We start from the raw sequence: 14,554 nt of genomic DNA on the forward strand, positions 1-14,554 counted from the left end.
AAACTGTTATTTGCTTTGTATATTTGACGAAGTAACTCATCAACCAAACTGATTTAAAAAAAAATTCTACTGTGACTAAATGTTAGGAAAAAGTAGTTGTAATATTAGGTATTAGTAATCATTGTATCATATATATATACATTTCAACTGGCTGGTGTGAAAGTGAAGTTCCTCAGACAAGTATTTATTACCAATATTTTATATAAGTCACTAGTGATTTCAGAGACTGAGGCCACATGCACTGGGCCTACACAGATTGGAACTGGGATCTCCTCATATGTAGTTTCAATTTCTTGTTTTGTGGGATGCCTGAGTGTGCAGACAAGTAGGTCCCTGATTTCTGCTCTGGTCCTTCTGTTTGTATTCCCTATCCAACTAATTAGATTATCTAATGTGATAGTTTTTGTTTTATCTTATTATATTTCATTTTGTTATTTTTATTAGCTTATAGAAGCCTGTCTGTTTTGCAATGAGAGACAGATAGGATGTGGAACTGGGATTTAAAGGTGAGGCTTAGAGCAGAAAAAAAATGTTGTGAGAAAGCAACACCATAGTCTTTTTGTTCACTTGTTTGGTTTGTTTGTTTTTTAAGAAAAATATTAAGTAGGAAAAGTCAGAGGGAAAAACAGAAATTTAAACTAAAGATAAGCAAAAGAAGAAAAAAATAAATTCCCATTGGAGGTGAACTCAGAAAATGAGGAAAAGAGATGTAGTTGCTTTCCTAATTTTGAATCAATTTCACCTCAAATCCCTCCTTAGGGCAAAGAGACTCAAGAGTTTCTTTATTTGGTGTTCTTGACCTTTCCCTCAAACCGGATGCCTTTCTTTTGTATGCAAGGTGTTCCGTCTGATTATCTTCAACATCCCATGCTTGGCCAGGGCATGAAGCCTCGCTCACTCTTCCTCTTAGGTGCTCGTTAGACAAATGTTTTGAGAATGTGTTACACAAAAGGCCTGTGCCAGGCTGTGGGGCCTGTACTGAGCTGTTACTCACACAGATGCTATTTTTATCTCTGCCCTTGCTCTTAGCAAAGTTTAAGAGAGATAAGTGAAAAAGATATTTAAAACTGGGTTATGTCCAAATATATTCTAAACCATAAACTAGATCTTCTGGGTGCACCCACTTCTGTCTTTTAATATAAACAGTGTGCGTAGGAAACTTGATCTGTTCTATCATCTGCTTCACTAATGAAGAAGGCTAAAAGGCCACTGAAGGATACAGATGTAGATATCGGGTCACCTGATTTTTCTATTAAGCTTTATACTAATTTCAACATCTATCATCATCTTTCCATTAAGCCATTTGTAAAATATTTCTGTTTAGAAAGTCAACAATAAATCACTCTGCTAGACAAAAAAAAGTGTTTCTTTTCTCATTACCCATAAAATTAATCTTTAGTTAGCACCTAATTTTAAAGTGTTAAGCTATCATGAAGCTATTCCAACACAACTGCTAATTGATGAAAATTAAATATTGCTCTCGTTAAGTAAAAAAGGGATTTGAATAATATACAAGATATCTTCCACTGTATACTTCTAAATTGCAAGGAAATGTTCCTTGGCAAAATACCCGATTGGATAGGAAAGCTCGTTCCCAGGGAGATTTATTTCACATTTACTAATAATCTAGCAGAGAATGACAATCATAGGGAATTTAGGTTGAAATAAATCCTCTGCTAGGGAGTCTAGCACATTCTCCTGCTCTGAGGGAGGGTTCATTTTGATGGTATTCCTTTGCTAATAAACACTTATGCCTAGTCATTAGACCAGTGGGTTTTCTTCAGTATGTACACCCAGAAGGGAGAACAAAACTAATTGTATTATTTACTTTCTAAGCTAGAGACAATTTCATGTTTCAGAGGTATTCCTTTATAATTGTTGTCATAACTTGGAAAAATTTTGTTTCCTATTAATGAAATACAACAGATCGCATTAACTTGGAGAGTTACTAGCTAGGGTACATAAAGCAAAGCCCAGAGGTTTCATTAGAGCATGGGACAACTTAACTTTATATGTGAGTCAGTTGGTTAATTCATACCTGCTTACTAAAAAGAATCAATAATTTTACAGCCATATTCTTTTCAAAAGTAGAAAAGAGTAAATATTATCTTTTTCTATTACAGACAAGTCATACCATATATATTATGGATAGAGCGAAGATATCATGTAGAAAGGTTGCTGCACACATTGGATTTTTGAAACTGGCCAGATTTGTACTCTGGTAATGCCCCTTACCAACACTGTATGACCCTGAACTAAGGATTTGAAACGGTTCAGTTAACTGTCTACTCCATCCTTGGACATGGTAAACTAAACCTTCTAGTAAAGTTTCTAACTGGATAAAACTATTTTAAAGTATTTGAGTTCTTACTAAATAGGTCTGGAGATCATGGACACATTTAGTTCTCTAGTTCTTATAAAATGTTTATGTTTTTCTCCATGATGATTAAAATCTCATAAGCTATGAATATTGTCTTTTTGATCTTCAATACTATTTTTCTAGTGTCCAAGAAAAGAGTATTTCTCAAGACTTTAGTCAACAGGTAGGATAAAGATGAGGCAACTGGTCAACCTGGATTAAAAGAGCTCTGACTAGTGGGTCTTAGCTTTATTGTTACTTTGGAAGGAATCAAGGAGCCCCAGATATTCTGGAGCCTTGTCCCGATCCCTACTCTGGAGACTGTCATTTCATTCGTCTGTTTGTACCTTGTGTAGTAAAACATTCCAAGATGTGTAGTGGGCCATTTTAACATGCAGCCAAAGCTGAGATCTACTGAGATTTAAAGACACCCTTTGTGAGACCAGAGGTCCAAATCATGGCTTCCCTGTGAAGTCACAGTACCCTCTCAAGGCAAAAGTAGAGAGAATCATTTCCAACAACATCTACAAATTGAGACCTTGAGATTTAAAAAAAGTTATTCCAGGTATAAGTAATAATTTTTATAAATCTGTTTGTACTAATTAATCCTGAATTCACTGTAAGTTTTGGCCTTATGCGATTCAGCAGTATTGAACAAGTGGTGATGGAGTAGTGTTATCCCAGAGGACTAATAAGTGCCTGTTCACAAGCAGACAGGTAAGGTTGGCCCTCTTTTCTTCATGCTGTTCTTACCTGTGTTCATGGGGGATCATGGAATTCCAAGGCTGGCACTTGATGCCACTCTTAGTGATGGATACTGTCCCCTTATAGCTGCCTCCTTTACCAATGATGCAATTTCTAATATAGTCTATTGAATAAGATAGAGAAAAATGTTAGAACTATGTGAAACACATGCTGTACTTACTGGAGAAAAAAATAAGAATACACTTAAGCCTGTAAGTCATTAACTCATGTAAACAGTTTCCAATAACACTGAAAGTTCTGGCTTAAAGCTTCTCCTAGTATTTTTAACGTAACAGACTTCAGAATAATATAAAACAAACACATCAAATAGACATAAATTCTTATTTTAAATATATGATACAATCTAACTTCAGATTATTCTTCATCCTTAGTTTGGATTAAGTTATGTATTCATCTGGGTAAGGAATGATGACTTGATTGAATACATAAAACTAAGAAAATATTAAAAAATAAAGCTTAAGTAACTTTCAAAATCTATTTTAAACTCTGAAAGAAAAAATAAAGGACTGATTTGTCTTATCTAGCTCAGTAGAATTGTGTGGGTTTGTTTTGTCTTTTGTTCTTTTATTCTCTCTTAGTGTATCTTTCTGACTATTTCTCTATGTATTTCTGCCTTTCTCTGTCTCTGTCTTTCTGCCTTTCTCTGTCTCTGTCTTTCTGTCTCTCTGTCTCTGTCTCTCTCTATCACTCTGTCTCTGTCTCTCTCTGTCTCTCTGTCTCTCTGTCTGTCTCTGTCTCTGTCTCTGTCTCTCTCTGTGTGTGTGTGTGTTTATAGAATAAGTACATTGGGTTAATTATTATTCCCCATATTTTTACTAATAGCCCAGCTTCTAAAACATATTTATATGAATTTAACTTATTTTCCCCAAATCTCCATGCTTTCTTATCATCAACCACCATTATGACATGAGTTACACTAAGTCATTATAACTTAGAATACTATTTTAATCCTACAGTTTGCCACATTATGAGGCACCCTGATTTAATAGCTTACATGACACGTTATAATACGAAGAATGTGCAGAAAAGACAAGCTGATTAGGGAGAGGGATCTAACTTAAGGGAAGTCCAGGAAGCACAGCCTTTGTCTAATTTGTGCACTGGCAGTCATCATATTGTCAGGGCTCCACTTGCCTCAATGTGAACCAATGTCTGATTGTGGCACAAATCAGAATATATCCAAAACAGCCACAGGGAAGGAAGACCTGTGTGACAAGGAATGCCAAACATATTTTATCCTTTATTTCTTTATGGAATGCTTAGGAAGAAGGCAGTTACCTTTGTTTTCATAGAGGTCAAATTCATGGCCAAACCCTTTTTTCACTCCACTTGACATACTATTGAAAGGATACCAGTAGCATCGTTTTCTCGACTTATCAAAAACAAAGGCCCTGAAAAAGAGAGCTGAATGAAAAGAAGGAATACTACAATTTAACAGGTTATTTTTAATGAGCACATGTTTACCAAGGAAGACATATAGAATGTGGCATTATTACATATGAAAATACAGTCAGTGAGTTTGTGTGTGTGTGTATGTGACTGTGTGTGTGTGTGTGTGTGTGTGTGTGTGTGTGTTTCCTATTCTAAAAGAACAAATAAGAAAGTCAAAGCAAAGGTTTTTTAGGTATAGATTAGAAAAGCAAATCAATATTCTGTGGGAAGTTTTGACATCTCAATGATTTACAGAAAAATAAAGGCTTCAACAGGTAAATCATGACATTCAACAACCACCTGGCTTATTTCTGAAGGCTTTTATTATTTTTTAATGTTCCCAGTTAGTTGGAAGTTTTGTTTGTACTTATATGCAGATTATTTATTTGAGTTATCATAATTAGCTTCCAACATTTTTAAGTATACAAATTTATCTAAAATGATATATTTTCCTGGCCTGGTTATGTAACCCTGTAATTGCAGCTGTGAGGATGGTGAGATTGGAGAAATGTATTTAAAGACTGTAGAGGCTACACAGTAAATTCAAGGCAGATATGAACAACTTTCAAGACACTGTCTCAAGACAAAATGTAAAATGTCTAAGAATATGGGTCAATGGGAGAGATTTCTTAACATGAATAAGGACTTGGATCCTACCCCGAGTCCTTCAAATAAATGACTGAAATGATATTTCTTAATATGCATTAGGATGAGTACCCAGGCTCCAGACACAGTGGTGCTCTCACTCTTATCCAGAGAAGCTTCCCAATAAAGTAGTCTGTGGTCCACACATAGACTCAAAAGGATAAAGAATAAGGAACTGCTGGAACCCTGCCCCTCCCCTCCCCCAAGGTTCAAGAAACATCATAAAAAAGGGGGAAAGAGTAAGAACCGAAAGCTGAGAAGGAGGTATATGAAAAGCTGTCCTCTGGCCAAAACCTGGCTTGTCCACACAGGAAGTCACAGCAGCTCCTGCTCCTGCCTACAAAAGACCAAATCAATTGAGAAGTCCATTGGATTGATAACAGGCGCCTGACGATGTACCCTTACTTGAGGAGCCATGGCCAGTTGATGGCTGATAAGGGAGAAAGGTTCATTTTCCTTTCAGGAGTGTGGTCACTGGAAGATTGAGCATGCCTCCAAGGACGTTCCAAAGCCATTCACACAAATAAGTACCACTAATTGACCTCAGTGAGTATTTAAAAAAAAAAAGAAATGAATTTAGCAGGAAGATGACTGGGGACCCTGAGAAGAATTGGAAGTCCTGGGACTGGATATGACCAAGATACATCGTAAACATATAAGAAATTTGCAAGAAAAAAATGTATTAGGCAAATCACCACCCCCAGAGAGTGTCTTAGGAAAGAAAACATGAAATGTTTGGAAACTGTCACGCATGATACCCTTGTTTGGTGAGTCAAAGTATGTAAAAATTACCTAAAAGAATGGGAATCCAGCAAGCGCAAGGCCCTGGGTTCTGTCCCCAGCTCCGAAAAAAAAATTAAAAAAAAAAAAAGAATGGGAATCCAACTGTGAGGATGCTAGGTTCCCTAAGTCAGTGTGTCCCAAATAAAGTGTTCATCCGAATACACATTTTATTTCAAAAACTATTATCACTAAAAAATATGCTTTTAATAATGTTCTTATGGAAGATGTCAATATGTGTTGTCCCCACCATTCCTGTAGCTAATATAAGTTAGTTTTAGTGACCTAAAGGTACTGACCAAAACAAACTGCTAAATGTCTCAAAGTACTTTATATTTTTAAAGTAATGTCAACCACAAAAGTGGGTCCAATTTCCAGTCTATGAAACTTTTACTTCCCTTGAATCATAAGAGCATCATCTTTCAAAAACTGGGGCATTTTCCCAAATTATTTACACTTCTATGTGAAGTGTGTGGGACCATCACACTCTCTGTATTCAGATTTTCTCTAAATTTCCCACTCAGCATTAAAAATTCACAATGAATTGTACTTCTCCTATTGCTTTTCCTTTACCCTTCAACCCAGAGGAGGGAAGTCTCAACTTCAACCCAGTTGCCAACAGAACCTCTCCATAAATTTACACAGCTCAGACACTGGGTGAGAGTAATCATTCCTGCCTTATGGTCTCCAAATTCAAGGCTTCTAAGCAAAAGTCAGAATGAAACACAATTATCCCAAGGATAAGCTTACAAATCCAATTCCCACTACGGTTGCCAGGAAATGTCTTCCTGAGAGGGGCAGTTTGGATTTAAAAATAGAAAAGAGATAGTCTTTCTTCTGCCTAAGCCTCCCGAAGACCTTCTGTGACCATGTCCTTCCCTACAGACCCATAATCCCCATTTCTTTGAGACAGGGAAGACTAGACAGAAATCTCTCATCACGGTATCACTGACTCTGTATCCTCATAAAAAGTCACTGTGAAAGTTGAATATGCAAAAACTGAACGTTGATAACATTTCTACAAAAAGCTCATTTTTAATTCTGTGAATGAAATCCAAGGCCTCACGCATTCTAAGAAAGCACCCCATCCCAGCACTGAGTTACATCTCAGCCACATAATCTTTTGTTAACAATGTATTTATTAACCCAAGAGTGCGTGTCAGACCATGTGTACACATGCCTTTGCAGGCCCAAAGAGGGCATGAGATACCCTGGAACTGGATACAGGCGGTGGTGAGGTCCCTTATGGAACCACATCCTGTCTCTGCACAAGCATCAAGTGTTCTTAACCACCAAACCATATCTTTAGCTCTCGGCTACACAATGTTATTTCTTAAGGGCGAAAGAAAATAGAAAATAAACAAAAAATATGTTTGGTGTGTGTGTGTGTGTGTGTGTGTGTGTGTGTGTGTGTGTAGCTTTGTAGCCAATGCTAGTCATGAACTCATACTAATTTGCTTACTGTTTGGCATTATATGGTGCATCACCATACTTTACTCAAGAAACATATGTTCTTATGGCTATTTGAAAGAACACGAGGATGAAATTTTCACCTTGCTACTTCAAACTTGAATGCTTCTACCTCTAAGATCAATGGCAAGGTAATAAGGGGGGTATCAAATGATAAGAACTTCACTTCCTGAAACCACTGGAGCCTCTCAAAGGCTCCATCACTTCCCAGCAAACCTTTCCCATCACTGTGCCCTAACTTCTTTGAAGCAGTCTCTGCTGCTGACACCAGTCACTCTGGGTTTTTATATAATTCTCTCAACACCTTTTATTGAAATCCCTTCAGAGATGATATAAGTTGCAGTAGCTTTTGGCTGCTGCCCAATTCCTACCCAGAAAATATTTCCTCTGCTCTTCTATAGAAGAAAAAAATAGGCACAATATTTTAGAATAATTAATAATAATAATAATAATAATAAAGAATATAAAGGTCAATCCCATTTGATTTTAGTTCAATGATAATTATTCAAAGTCCATAGCCAAAGCGACTGTGTACTTTGGAAGACAGTTTTCAGAGCCTCCCATACTCATTCAATGTTTACATCAGCTGAGAGTTCTATCCTTGTTCTAATGAACTAAAGCTAGACTCAAATTTGTTCTAAAGGACTGATTGTGTTTACTACCAAAAAGGAAGTGAAAATATGACTATTATATAATTACTTTATAAACACTGTAAAGTGACTTACTTGCAAGTGAATGGAAAGCCCTTGTTTCTGATGCACCTGTTGGCACACTCATCTGCAGAGTTCACTTTTTTGGTTTTAATCTTCACTAATGGGTCTTCCTTGGTAAGAGTAGTTTTTGCTGACTTTTTGAATTCATGAAGAGTATTTCTTCTCTTCTTCTGTCCTTCTAGCAAATACAAAAATTAATGAATTCAATGTAAAAAATGTTTGTGATGATTACAGAGGAGAAAATTCCTTAAGGAACACCTTCAAAATAATGATTTTATAGGACATAAGACAACACAGCATACCTCTAGGAGGGTAGGGTAGACATAGTGAGGATGTATAAGAGAAAGAAAAAAGAGCATTACAATTACAGATAGTTGCTATGCAAATTCATTAATCTATGTCTTTTCAAATGAAGGATGCATTGAATAATTAGGACAAGGTTCACCCCAAAGAATAAATAACCCTAAAGAATAATTATTTTAAAATTAGGACAAAGCTCACCCTAAAGAAATGATGTTCTCCAGACAACATAGAGAATCAAGTATCGGTGCCAGAAGCATGCCGTGCTTTGTAATTAAACTATTCTTTCCCCACAGTGGTTCCTTATGTAAGTTACAGTGCTATCTAGGTAACTCTATTCAAATGAGAACTTATCACTAAAAGCTCTTCACTGGACAAACTCTTCAGACTTGCTCTTCAGATGTATCACACTATACATATTTTAATCCCTCACCTCTTAGTCTTGAACAAAAATATATTCAGTGTTTGGGACACTATTTCTCAACTTCACGAAACTGTGTTGAGATCAGGTCAAACATGGTAAATCAAATGTATGTAAAACTTTATCCTTTAATGTAGCAATATCATTTTTCTTCATGAATGGACAAGACCCTTAGATAGCATGAAACTTAGTATAAAAAAAAACCACAGAAGTAAAAAGCCTAAAGTTTTTCAATACATGCATAATCTGAAGATAACAAAACAATTTATTCTCAGTTTCCTTAAAGGTATCCCAATGTAAAACTATTCAAAGTACTAATGATCAATCATCTATTAGACCACAACTATTGTGTAACTAGTATGGAGTCACACACACCTACACATCAATTTGTATAATGGCCCTGATCACAATGACAATTTAATATATGCATTTTCAACTGGAGGTAACTAAAGTAATAGGAAGAAATTAATTAACCACTCCAAAGAGTTCGGGTTGGGAAGGCAGAGGCCCAGCTTTGAAGCTAGCACTCAGCACCACTTGCAATGTCGTCGTCTTTTATCTAAGAATTGCTAAGAATGCTTGTGGAAATGTGATTTCTAAACATTTCCTGAAGATTTGCTTCAGAGCGATCAGTTGAAAAGAAGCTTGGATGCTACAGCAGGAAGTGCATTCCTGGTCTTTAAATGTGGTGAAATGTGTCAAGAAAAGAGAACGAAGCTCTCTCTGTGCAACAAAGTGGGAAATATGGCTACCAGAGTGAAGTACGTACCAAGAATGGCATCATACTCTGTTTGCCAGCAACCACTGTCTCCAGTGAGTTCACTGAGCCTGCAGATGCTACTCGTTAATGTCTATCCTAACCTGAAGTCCACAATAAATAGGAGAAAACACGCAGTTCTCCAAATTCCTAATTCTTTGCAAAACTCCAGAATACAGTCTCCAAAAGCCTGGTACTAATCCCTATAGTGGTGCTTTTCCCTGGCCTGTAAGATACTACTGTTATGATGTAAGAGATTATATTTTATAAAAGCCTTGGTATATAAATTCAATCCACTAATCTATGTTATATATGTTATTTAATCTTATTCAAAGTATGTTGTTAATAGTTCTTAGTATGTCATTAAAGGTTATTAATAGTGCCTTATTTAAAGAGTAAGGGGTCCAAATTGTTGGCATAGCATGAAAGTCAGATAATTATGACATTTTTACTGAGTTGCCAAATAACTTTGTTTAATCACATGAAATTTCAAGAAATCAATTGTTCAACTTATAAAAATATTCAATTAAGAAGGAGTTACTTGAAATTTTAAGGAAATATTGAAAATACAATTAGTAATTGAAATAAAATGGATTTTTAAAGAGTATTGGTATTATTCTTAAAGTTTCATCACTTAACATCTGATATAACTGTTATTCTTATAATGAAAGAAGGCATGATATTTTGAAGATTGACATTTCTGACACAGAATCTTGTTAAAGAGAGAAATAAATTTCTGCCACATGTTTCTCTTTCTGTGACCTTATCTCACTACTTCCTTGGCACTCCTAAATATTTCACAGTATGAAAACAATTTAATTTATTGTAAATACAAATATCTTCTGTGACTAGGAGTATGCATTGAGAAAAATCTATTTTAAAAACAACTTTATCCAAAATTTACTATATATGTAAATATATATACATATATAAATACATATATATGGGTATGGGTTGTATATATGTATATTGTATAGATATAATATTATATATAATCCATCATATATACATGTATATATATATGAATTCTGCCATTCTGCCAGCTAAGAATATGGCATTGGTCTTATGTACAATGTGGTTTTGTATGTGTCTAAGTGTAAAATAAGAACAAAAATATAATTTCAAAATTACTAATGATAAGCATTGAGTTCCTAAGGCATTTAAGTAATTATCTTTCAAAACAGAGCCTCGGGTCAATGCCAATAAAAGGGAGCATGAAGACTGTTCTGTAAGAAAGAGGCCTCTGCAGTTATTGGCTCTGATTAGTTTCACAGATCCTCAGTTGTCCTATTGAAATGTGTTAATGTATGGTTTTCCCTCATAAAACAAGCTACCCTTGCTTGCTAGTAAGTGTTCCATGACTAAAGATCAAAAAGCATTCAGAAAAATAAATAAATCCCTAATCTCCCTTTATTGCACAGTAAGTAGAAACGCCAGCACTTCAGTGCTAATATGGACCAAGCACAACCAGATACTAAGAATCCTGCACACTGGGACATGTGAACTTCCCCTTGTAACTCAGTCCTATATACTAGATCAGTAACTAATTACTCAAAACTATGATGTTCAAAGTGCCTATAGATCATTTAATTCATGTATCTATAAAACTAATTATTTCTTCAATAAGAGAAAAAAGTCAAAATGGAAGTCATCCAATCAGCATCTGAAGAAAGAAGATTCCTTTGCTGAAAATAGATTTCACTATCTCTTCAGCCTGTATCAACTGATCCTTGTTTTACTGCAAACAATTAAGAAATTGAGTCTAATTTTCAGGAAAAAAATAAAAAATGTGTTTGGGCTACATTTGTGTCTCTTATTTTAATGTGTTTGTTAGTACAAGTGTATAAACAAGAATATTAAAATGAAATCAAAGGGTAAGAGAACACTGCAAATCTGTCAAGCTTTCCCATATTTTAAATTATGCTCCTTTCTCTTCTTCCAGCTTAGGGAAATATTCTGGAAGTTATGTTTCTGGAAGAACCTGAAGTCTCTGTTTTAGAACTGAGACCATCAGGATCCTGGTGAAAAGCTATAAACAGAAAACAGGGTCAAGCATACCAAGGTGGTTGAAGACAGACACATTTCTCCCACTGGTCCCTGGGCCTCACACTCGCTTCTCTCAGTACCTCATATATTTTCTTCTGTATGGAAGAACCATGGACTTCAAAGGAAAGTCATGCAAAGCAAGGATTTGCATGGTGTGGAAAGAGCAGGAATCTGGCTCCCCATAACTGAAAAAACTGCCCCCCCCATGATTAGTGATTAACAGTTTGAACTGGCAAGACCTTAAGTTGAAAGTCTACAAGTAATTGATGGGCAGAGGCAGTGGTTTGTGACTGGAGAATTTTAACTCCTAGAGACAAGCATCCCTAAAAGATGTCCCAGTTTCCACTGTTACCATCTAGGATTCAGACCACTCTCTGACAGTACCGCCTGCCCCCTTTTGGGAGAAGCTAGCCTCCTGGTAAATAAAGACAGTGAGGAGGAAGCCTTGGCAGATTTAGATCAAGTACTGGTAGCTAAGAAGCAACATGGTATCTCTCTCTAGGACACGTGTAGAATGAATTGGTCATGGTGAGTTTTGAAGTTTCTCCCTTTTCTACTTTCTTTTCTGGAATTCCTTATTGTAGATATTCCATCCTGTTCTCTGTCTCCACTCTCCTTCTCCACCTGCAACACTCTTCCACACAGGAAGGAGAGCAGCCACATTGAAATGGAACTGTTAATGTTCTGTTTCTGCAAATGTAGTCAGCCCCTGCCTCCAACATTCACTGCAGAAACCACTTGGTTCAGCATGACATCCAGCGCTACCATTTTCTCCCATCGTACTTTTCTAACCACAGGCTCTACTCCCACTAGTGACCCAGGACACCCATCCTAAAAGGCGACCTTCACTTGCTATCTGTAGATCTTCTAGGAACGTCTTTTGTATTTTCTTACATCTGCATTTCAGGCAACTTGCAATCTCCTGACTAGGTGGCCGTGACTCATCTTCTCATACTTGACTTGGGTACCACACACCTCTTAGCCCTGGCTTGAACACTAAACTAATGAACTCTCAAATATGCTGTAATGACATTTTTACCACTGAAATTTTGTTTTGTTTCACTGTTTGATCATGTTGGCTAGTTAGCTAAATGAGTTTTCAAAGCTGTGCTTAAGATGACTGCTGGGCTTCTGGCTTCGGTATAAGAAAAAAAAATAATGTATTTCATTCACTTAGAATTTAGAGCTTTCAATCCAGTTCCTTAATTAACTGAACTAATTTAGTGCAGTACCAAAGATAAAATTAAGATGTTTAAACCTCAATTTTCATGTGTCAAATAAATCAAAAAAATGCAGGTCTTACCAGAACTAGGAAATTTTACTTTAAATTATTAAATTTTACTTTAAATAATTAAATTTTAAGCTTATCCCTTAGAACTATATACAGATTGCTCTCCCACTTGTTCAACTTTGTATTCCTTGAGACTCTTATACATAAGGTTGTCATTTAATGTTTAATTTTTTTTAGAGAGTATTCAATATTTCTTTAGAGTATTTAGTGTAAGTGAATAGAGAGTAATACTATGTGGCAGATCAACTATCAAAACTGCTTGGACCATCCACATCAAATATTTCTCAAAAACTTAATAATGTGTTTACATAAGACCTTCTATTCATGACTGCCTATCAGCATAATAGAGCTTTTTTTAACTATATGAAGAATAGCCATGCAAATAACAACAAACTAACTGTCCAATATTAAACAAAAAAAATCAAACAAAAAACTCTCATTACATATTCTAAGAAAGCTAACTGCCTCCTTTATGGAAGTTATTTAAAACATGGAAACTGTTAAAACAAGGTTGCAAACACAGCAAATGTGGCGCCTCTTTTGATGACAATTTTAGCATTATCCATTTCAGAAATTATTCATAACATATATCTGTAATTCCCAATGGGCCTCCCCTGGCCTGCCAACATACTCTCAGGCCACTCTCTCTACACTCAGGAAACACAGTCATTTCAACATTAGCCAAAGTGAAGTATAATTACAAATGTATGTCTCCTGCCAAAACTGTGTGATGCACGCCAGAAACAAATAGACATTGTCTATGGTCGATCTACTGTTTGGGTTTTCCAAACTGAAATCTTGCATTAGCTCAGCTCAGCTCAGGTAATCATACTTCCAGGGAATAGCATTTTAATCGTCGAAAGGGGAAACTGGTAAACTGGACCAAGGTTAAAACTTAGGTTAACACCCATAAATAAGCAACGTTCTAAAGATCAACCTTAATGTGACACATCTTTAAGTTCTTTCCCTCTTGATCAAGAAACTTTGCCTACACAGTTTCAAAGGCCCCTTTCCAAAGTATCTTTTTTTCCCACAAGGAATCTCTCCCCAGTGCAGAAAAAACAGGTGGGTTCAATATTTTTTTATTAGCACTAGCTTCGTCTTGTATTGCATTGGATACTAGATTAGAGGTGTGATGAATGTCATAGTGCACTTATCTCAAATTATGAGGCTGTTTCTTTGTTTTCTCAGTTTTAAAAGGTCACCTATCTGTTGTTGGCTGTGCATTTCTTACAGCCTTTATTTCCCTGTGCCTACCCTAAAGTTCACTGCCTTCTCCGGCTGGCAACCCAGGCAAGCCACTACAATAATAACACAACCAAATGCAGATGCTTCCTCTGCTCTTGATAATAAGAGATAACTTCCTATACCAGCAGATGAGATCCCTAAATGCCCAGGAAATCTGAACAGGTCCCAGAGTCTCCTCCTCATTCTGCAAATCAGAGTAAGACAGGGACAATTCCACTGCATCAATCCAAGTCACATTAGTGTTCCTCCCTGCACTGCAGCATCAGGAGCGATCATGCCTACACCCCCACCCCCATCCCCAGAAGGGGAGCTTGGAGAGGAAAGCTTT

The 14,554-nt window shown here is 36.3% G+C and overlaps 1 protein-coding gene across 4 annotated transcripts in view; it reads right to left on the bottom strand.

Annotated features, from left to right (window-relative positions):
- Positions 1–14,554, bottom strand: part of Hgf (hepatocyte growth factor) — a 71,540-nt gene that overhangs the window by 56,236 nt on the left and 750 nt on the right. For 2 of the 4 annotated variants that reach the window (XM_087655891.1, XM_087655889.1), the window contains exons 2-4: positions 8,176–8,338; positions 4,403–4,515; positions 3,113–3,227 (exon numbers count right to left, since the gene is read on the bottom strand). In XM_087655891.1, coding sequence (XP_087512017.1) covers positions 3,113–3,227; positions 4,403–4,515; positions 8,176–8,338 — 391 coding nt within the window. Of the gene's footprint in view, positions 1–3,112; positions 3,228–4,402; positions 4,516–8,175; positions 8,342–14,554 lie in introns of all 4 variants that reach the window. The other 2 variants (XM_087655890.1, NM_017017.2) reach the window with 1 other exon arrangement.

The sequence above is a fragment of the Rattus norvegicus genome, chromosome 4 (genome assembly GCF_021556685.1).
Source record: "Rattus norvegicus strain SHRSP/BbbUtx chromosome 4, alternate assembly SHRSP_T2T, whole genome shotgun sequence".
Taxonomy (NCBI): domain Eukaryota; kingdom Metazoa; phylum Chordata; class Mammalia; order Rodentia; family Muridae; genus Rattus; species Rattus norvegicus.